Source organism: Balaenoptera ricei, chromosome 5 (assembly GCF_028023285.1).
Source record: "Balaenoptera ricei isolate mBalRic1 chromosome 5, mBalRic1.hap2, whole genome shotgun sequence".
NCBI lineage: Eukaryota > Metazoa > Chordata > Mammalia > Artiodactyla > Balaenopteridae > Balaenoptera > Balaenoptera ricei.
The window spans coordinates 42903706-42911841 of NC_082643.1; the positions used below are offsets into that span (position 1 = coordinate 42903706).

Genomic DNA, 8136 nt, shown 5'->3' on the forward strand with positions numbered 1-8136 from the left:
CGGCTCGTCCTCCTAAGCCAATCAGAGGGCGCGGCGCTCCCGAGTGGGCGCGACCCGGAGGCGACGCAAGGCCCAAGGCTGAGTGCTATTGGAGACGGTGGTTACGCCCCCCGGCCTGCACCCCCACTCCTCGGCCCCGCCCTTGCCGGCCGCCTCGGAGTGACGTCCTTCAAAGTTCTCATTTTGGACCCCCATTTCCCCCTCCCTCTCGTCCCCCAGCTAAAGAGGGGTAGGGAGTGATGCAAATGTTTTATTACCTTTGAGAGCTTCATCTGAACTGTCAGGCCCGAAGGGAAAAGGAGAGGAGAGAGAGGCAGTGGAAGAGCCGCGGAGAGGGTCAGCTTGGCCAGAGGACAGGACTTAGAAGAGCGAAGCCTGTAGAGCCGCGAAGAAAATGCGAGAGAGGAGAGGCAAAGGCGGAGAGTGAGAGGAAGAGAGGGCGCTGGTGGGGGGGGGGGGTGGGGCCGGGGTCGCCAGGCCCGTTTACAGAAGTGGACAGACGAGTGGAGCTGTAACCGAAGCCGTCAGACTTTTCACTTAGTCTGTTTTCCCGTGTTTTTCTCGCCCTTTTTCTTTTCAATATTGCAACTCTAGTGCCCCGTGGCCCAGAGGGGAAGGCAGGTCGGCGCGCCGAATCCGGGAGCCGCGGGGATTGGTGGCACTGCCCTTTCTGGCGCAGAAGCCTCGGGCAGCGCTGGCGGAGGAAGCCCGCCCAGAGGCCAAACCCTCCCGCAGGCTGGATGCTCTCTCTCCCTGCGCGCTCCGAGCGCCGAGTGCGAATCAACCTCGTGGCCTAAAGAGCAGGGCATCCAAGTAAGATTGGACGAGCTCATCGGGCGGAACCCGGCGTCCTTTGAACCTCCCCAAAGAAAAAGAGCCAGCCCCCACTCTCCCACATCAAAGCGGAGATTCGGTGACTCTTAACTTTGTTACAAGCTCTCTGGGGCCGGCTGGGGTTTTGTTTTGCTTATTTCCAAGAGGGAGAAGATGAGAAGTAGCGCACTTTGAGCGGCGAGGAAAAAGTGAGGAAGAGGGAAGAGCCCGGGATTGAATCCGGGACTCTAGGAGGGAAAAGACAGCTCAAACCGCCCGGACCCTCGCTGGTCTCGGCGAGCCACCGCCTCTCGACTGGTGTGTTTGGACATTTCTGCTGCGCAGTTACGAGAGCAACTCTCAGCGGCTGCATTCTTGGCCCAGTTGGCAGGTCGCCTCCTGGTGTGCGGAGCAACTCCTCGCTCGCGCCCTCGGCGCTTCTCGCTCTCCTGAGCCCCTCCGGGGGCACCGGCCGGCGCTCCCGCTGCGTGGCTGCGGGCTCCGGCCTGATCGTGGGATGTTAGCGGTGGGGGCGATGGAGGGCACCCGGCAGAGCGCGTTCCTGCTCAGCAGCCCGCCCCTGGCCGCCCTGCACAGCATGGCAGAAATGAAGACCCCGCTGTACCCCGCCGCGTACCCCCCGCTGCCCGCCGGGCCCCCCTCCTCCTCGTCCTCCTCGTCCTCCTCGTCGTCACCCTCCCCGCCTTTGGGCTCCCACAACCCAGGCAGCCTGAAGCCCCCGGCCGCGGGGGGGCTCTCATCCCTGAGCAGCCCCCCGCAGCAGCTCTCGGCCGCCACCCCACATGGCATCAACGACATCCTGAGCCGGCCCTCCATGCCCTTGGCCTCAGGGGCAGCCCTGCCCTCCGCCTCGCCCTCCGGTTCCTCCTCCTCCTCTTCCTCGTCCACCTCCGCTTCCTCCGCTTCGGCCGCCGCGGCCGCAGCTGCGGCCGCTGCCGCCGCCGCCTCAACCCCAGCGGGGCTGCTGGCCGGCCTGCCCCGTTTCAGCAGCCTGAGCCCGCCGCCGCCGCCGCCCGGGCTCTACTTCAGCCCCAGCGCCGCGGCCGTGGCCGCCGTGGGTCGGTACCCCAAGCCGCTAGCCGAGCTGCCCGGCCGGACGCCTATCTTCTGGCCAGGAGTGATGCAGAGCCCACCCTGGAGGGACGCACGCCTGGCCTGCACTCCTCGTGAGTACAATCGACTGCGCCCAGTTGTGCTTGTTTTGCCCGCTCTCAGGTCATGGCCCCTGGTGTGCATGCGGGTCGGTCCACCCTCTTGCCTGCCGAGTAGTTTGGCAGCACCAGAATCGCACGAGTTAGGTTGGGCCAGGGCGTTCAGCGAGGAACTCTCGCTGTCCTGAGCTCCATGGTTGCGTCCAAGCGCCCCCCTCTCCCCAAGCCTTGGGCACGCCTCGCGGAACCGGTGTGCATGCGTCTCCACGGAACACAATGTGGTGCGGGGCGTGTCTCATCCGAGGCCCTGGCTGCTCCCGGAACAGCCCGGCCGGAACCGCATACCCCTCCTGGGTTAAAGAGGTGGGGAGGGCAGGAGAGGCTACTGTGCTCCAGCCCGCACCCCAGCTTTCCAGTGTCCCATGCCGAAGTCCCACTCGACCTTCGCCAGCCTGACTGGCCTCCTCTCTACGAACCGGTGGGGACCGGCAGCGGCGAGCCCTCCACAGCCCTGAGCCGAACGTGTGTGTTTGATGTACGTCTCGGTCCAGGGTGTCCCCACCTCACCTCGTCGTCCTCACCACCCTCCCCCCTCGTCCCCCGAGTACGCTCAGCCCAGGTGAGCCCACTGAAGACAGGTCCGCGGCCCGTGGAGGAGGGCAAGTGCTACTTCGGGCCGCTCCCCACCGCTGGGCCCTCGCTTTTCCACCTGCCTCGGCCCCGGACATATTGAGGGGCATCGTGGCTCTCAACATCCTAATATGAGAAAGAACCGGAGGAAGAACGAGGTAACAGGGCAAGGACGGGGGAAAATGCAACATCCCGCAAAGATCTTGCTCGAAACCAACTGAGTTACCCCAGGATCCCCCTAATCTTACAGGTAGTTGGCCAGCGCGCCGCGGAAGCTCCCATACTCCCAGGTGGCATTTAGGGGCCAGTCCCCTGTCCTTTTCTCGCTCTGTTCTTTGCTTTTGACCGAGTCCCCGAAGTTTCTTCTGTCTCTTGATCTGTTTCGTGTGGCTGAGCGGCAGTAACTGAGGGAAGCTGGGGGAGCCAAGCGGAGGCTCCCTTCGAAGCCTCGGGACAGGGGCGGCCGGGGCGGGGGCGGCTGTCGGGGAGACGTTATTGTATTCGTTTGGATGGCCGCGTAGGGACCGCCAACAAAGGCGGCGCCCCCTCCCCCTCGGCCGCAGCGGCGTTCGACTGGGGGCGATTTAGCTCTCTTGTGTTCCAAAAACAAGGCGCTCTTTGTTGCGCGGGCACAGGTTAGGAAAGCGTTCGAGGAACAAAACTAGTCACCCCCATGCAAAGGCCCTGGGACCGAACGAGCCCCAACTAGACTTGGCGGTGAGAGGGGACTTCCCCCCCGCCCCGTACCCACACGCCTCAATTTACTGGGCTTAGAGATTGGGCCTCGGCAAACTTCAGCAGTGCGCTCCCTCTGTTGGACGTCGTTGTTGGGCCGAAGGTTATTTACAGCGGCTCCAAACACACGCGCTTTTAAAAAAACAGGTGGGTGTAAGAAGGCAAAGCGAGAAGCGCAGTGGGACTGCAAGCGCCACTGCCCTTCTCGTGCCGCCGCGGAATACGCTTCCCTTTCCCGCCACAACGTTGTTTCTGGAGTTCGTCTCTTCTCAGCGGAGCCGCTCGTAACTGGTTGTTTCCCCCCTTCCTTTCTTTTTTTAATCTGTTCTCGTAGATCAAGGATCCATTTTGTTGGACAAAGATGGGAAGAGAAAACACACGAGACCCACGTTCTCGGGCCAGCAGATCTTCGCCCTAGAGAAGACTTTCGAACAAACGAAATACTTGGCGGGGCCCGAGAGGGCTCGCTTGGCCTATTCGTTGGGGATGACGGAGAGTCAGGTCAAGGTGAGTGGACCTTGCAAACCTCGAGGGAGAGCTCCCCCATGTACGTCATGCGCGCGGGTGTGCGCGCACACACACACACACACACACATACCCCAAACTAACAAACAGCCGCCCGAGGGTGCAGTCTGAGAAGCATGGGGAGAGATGAGATCAGCGAAGGGGGTGGAGGGGGAGGTTACAAAGGCTCTGGGGTCTCTCGGGCGGGCAAACTGTTGATGAACAAAAGGAATCAAGCCTCCGCCTTTGAAATTAGGTTAATCTAGATAGCAGCATGTGCTGGGGGAACTCGCCATTATTAGAGAATAAAAGCATTACGGAAATATCAGCCCTGAGAATAGACCAGGCCAGTTAGATAGCTTCTATGTATTCTATTTGTAAGGATATTCAACCTTTTGTTTGTCAATTCAGGCTCCACTAGTTATATAATATCCTAATGTAGATCAGCATTATAGTGCTACTGTGTTAACTTGCAGGTTAAAAAAACCCCAATAAATCCACAAGATCTAACCACTTAGCATGGATGCATCTGCTTTTAGCTTACCTGAGGCAGCCACTTCGGAATAGTAATTTTCCAAGTGAATTGACAAGATTATTACTGTATTATGAAATACAAGTTTATCAGTAGATGTAAGATAGTTTACTGTTTATGACAACAAATTATAATTAAAATGTCACTTACCTTATAATTGAGTTGTACGGTGTATTTCCAGGGAATCAAATTGGAGAAATCTTTCCCTGAAATATAAAGGGATTGAAACAGCTAGGTACTTTAAATCTAGTGGTTTCCTATATTTCTGGTATTCTCTTTTGTTCCTCTTTTTCATTATATATATGTATGTATATATATATATATATATTTTTTGATGTGTGTGTGTGTTTAAGTCTGTTTCCATTAGTTATACTGTTGCTTTTAAAATTAAGCAGGGATAACGTTAGCCATATCTGCTGGTCAGAGAGTATTTCCCCACAGACAAGCACCATAAAATGCATTTCAGGAGTGATTTTTGTATGTGACCATTAGAGTACCATCGCAGTTAAAATTATTTTTGCAGTGGTTGGTACAGAGCCTACCACAGTAATCTGGAGATCTTCATTTGTCACCATAAATATGTCGGCGTGGCTAGAAGTGAATTATTATAGCTGTATAAAGAAACTAAAAATCACTTTCTTAACAATTCTGATTCTCTAGATAAATACATAACGGATGAGAAAATGGATGAGAAGCATAAAGAGAGGATGATTCAATATGTTTGGGAAATTGGTTGCTATTGCTGATGCTTTAGGTTAAAATATATGTATCAAACACGATGTCAGACATCGTGAATAGGTTTAAAATATTTGTATAAAAATGAATGTCTTAGGGAGGGACAATATTAAAGTAATATTTGGAAGACTAGGCACGCTAATAGTGGGAAGTAATGTAACTGGCAAAATTTCACTTAAAAAAAATAACTGATGAAAATTCTTACTTTGACTTCGGTTTTATGAAAAACATTAAACCAGAGAGACAGAGAAAGACACACAAACTACTATGATGATTTCAACTTTTAAATATAAAATATTTTCATGCATTTATGTTGGTTATTATTACTGATTTGAGGTTTCTGTTTTAGCAGATTTTTTTTAACTTTACATCATACATTACAAGTGTAAATGGGGAGGGGTGTGTTTACCTACCATATTTGTGTGTATTCAGACCCGAAATAAGTGAAACAGACAAATACCCAAAAGTGAAAAGAACAGAGGTAATTGGGGTAAATGCTGTGGCTTCTCCCACAAATCACACTAAAAAGCCAGTACACTTCAGATTGTTTGAAATACCTTAATCTAAGAAAGTTGAAAACGAATAGAATCGCAGTCATTATGAGGCAACTTTACGAAAGGGAAAAAAAAGTTTTCTACTTCAATCGAGAAAGCAGGCAAGCGAACTCTTTTAGGGAAACTCATTTTAAGTTTCCAAGTTTTTTTCTTTTCTGAGAAATCGCTCACTGACAACCTCAATACTCTTGTGTTACCATCGCTATGGCAACGGCAGTCAGTTTGTTGGTGCCTGATACTCGGAGGAAGCTGGGGCAGTGGAGACCGACTTCAACGGCCCAGACATGGGAGGGCTCTGAGGGAGGGTGTCAAGACGTCAGGGGCCCGCAGGAGCGACTGCGGGATGTGGGAGAGAAGGCATTGCCTGGCTCTGCTCCCCTTAAACTCCTTCCGCCCCTGTCTCCCCTCTTCTCCTCTTTCTCGGCCCCCAGGTTTGGTTCCAGAACCGCCGGACCAAGTGGCGGAAGAAGCACGCAGCCGAGATGGCCACGGCCAAGAAGAAGCAGGACTCGGAAACCGAGCGGCTGAAAGGGGCCTCGGAGAACGAGGAGGAGGACGACGACTACAACAAGCCCCTGGACCCCAACTCGGACGACGAGAAAATCACGCAGCTGCTGAAGAAGCACAAGTCCGGCGGCGGCGGCGGCGGCCTCCTGCTGCACGCGTCCGAGAACGAGAGCTCGTCCTGAGCGCCCGCCGCCCGCCCGGCCTCCGGCCCCTCCGCGGCGACCGCGGGGACCGCGCGTCCCGTCTTCCCGCTCCTCGGGGCCCGGAGGACACGGCCCCGCCTGCCGGGGCCCTTTGCTATTTTCTAAGATGTACATATCTATTTTTTTAACCTAGAAGTTGAGCGGGGCGGGGGAGAGAGACTCGGAGGATGATGAGAAGGCAGAGAAGACCACGAAATACACCGCAAGACTAACGCAACAGACGCCGCAGCTGGGCCACCCTCCCGCCCCGCTCGGTGTCCTAGTCGCGTCCCCCTTCCCGTGCCCCCCCCCCGCGCCCCCGCCCCCGCCTCTGTCTTGCGGCCGCTGGCCAGGGCGGGGGCGCTGAGAGGGCCTCTGGACCCGTCGACACCCACCGCGCGGGGGACCTCGGAGCCACGCGGGCGGGCGGCCGCCACAGATGGGAAGAGGGATGTTTCTCCCGCACACACTGCTGTGCCGACTAAAGTGGCCTGTTGAAGGCTCTTTGTAAATAAATCGTGAGTCTCACTGACTAGAAGTTACTTTATTGTGAATATTTAAAATGTAAAATGCTTTTTTGAATTTGGTATAAAAAGATGGACCTCCTTCTTCCTGCTACCCTTCCCCTTTTAAGAGCTATTCAAACCACGTTCCCCTTTGCTTAACTGGAGAAGCGTAGTAAAGAATGTTCTCATCCTCCCTCGCCCGGTCCCCTCCCGGGTTTGGATTTGATCAATCCCATTTCCCCTTCATCCCTCTCGCTCTTCCCGGACCACCCCTGGCTCCGCAACCGGCTCCCGCCTCCAGGACTTGAAGTAGAACACTTGGAACCAGGAAGGGCCTCAGGCCTGCCTCTCTGTTTCTCTCCGAAATTGCACAGTCGTTTGTTGCTATTTATTAGTGATTTAAAGAAAAGTGTTGGGGAGGGAGGGGCTACAATAGCTTGTATTTAATTTAACTCCTTTCTGATAAAAATGCGTGTTAAAGTAGATGGTGGGAATTGTTACGACTGCTCTGGGTCAGAAACATAAAAATCCATTTAGTTGCTGTAATTGAATTTGAAGTGTTTTGTATCATAAGAATACTATAGACTATGTAAATTGTTTTCTTTTTTAAGCTAATAACGGTGATATATTAGCATCTTTAACTTTTATTAATTTATATAAGGAATTCGGTTTGTAAAGAGAAGAAAACCCCCTTTGCAAGACCAGTTAAATGTAATGCACTTTCTGTTTCAAAGGATAAATCAAATTAAAAAACAGTTGAAGACGTCTGTTGCCTTGAATGAAAGGGTATAGATCGTTTGATCTCATCAGAGATGTCAAATAAAAGTCAAAACCACAAGCACTTTATATTGGTTTCTTGGGTAAAATAGCTGTTACCTGATTATTATTTTGGAAGAGTGGGGTCACATCTCCTGGTTTGGGAAGATAAATGCAGTCCCACTCATTGGGCTTCTTGGAGAGACTTGTCCAGCAGGCTGCCTCTGGTGTCTGTGTTGTCTAATTTTTTCCTGATGGCTTTTTCCTTTGCTAGGAATTCCCCGGGGGTTTTGGAGGAGACCTCATTTCCATACATCCAAGATAGCTTCTCAATTCAGCCTTAGCTCACTTAGCTGAGAGGAGGCAGCGGAGCCTGCTGTCAGCGCCGCACGGCTGTTGGATGCTAACATTTTCTCCCCAGTACCCTGTAAGAATACAGAAGTTGGTGGAAAGCTGGGAACCCGGATTTTGCTAAACATTACAATAAAGGATACATTTAAAGAAAGCTGC

At 53.3% G+C, this 8136-nt stretch overlaps 1 protein-coding gene across 1 annotated transcript; it reads left to right on the plus strand.

The window, feature by feature from the left end:
- Window positions 1-1330: 1330 nt before the first annotated feature.
- On the plus strand, window positions 1331-6364 carry NKX6-1 (NK6 homeobox 1). The gene is made up of 3 exons (XM_059923983.1): window positions 1331-2000; window positions 3685-3857; window positions 6107-6364. Exons 1-3 carry the CDS (start codon window positions 1331-1333, stop codon window positions 6362-6364), a joined length of 1101 nt encoding a protein of 366 aa, XP_059779966.1.
- Window positions 6365-8136: the final 1772 nt, after the last annotated feature.

Excerpts from the sequence above, each read along its gene's own strand:
- NKX6-1 (XM_059923983.1), top strand. The coding sequence starts at position 1,331 with ATGTTAGCGGTGGGGGCGATGGAGGGCACCCGGCAGAGCGCGTTCCTG. Across the intron at positions 2,001-3,684 it reads ACGCCTGGCCTGCACTCCTC|ATCAAGGATCCATTTTGTTG; the intron begins GTGAGTACAATC and ends CTGTTCTCGTAG. Across the intron at positions 3,858-6,106 it reads TGACGGAGAGTCAGGTCAAG|GTTTGGTTCCAGAACCGCCG; the intron begins GTGAGTGGACCT and ends CTCGGCCCCCAG.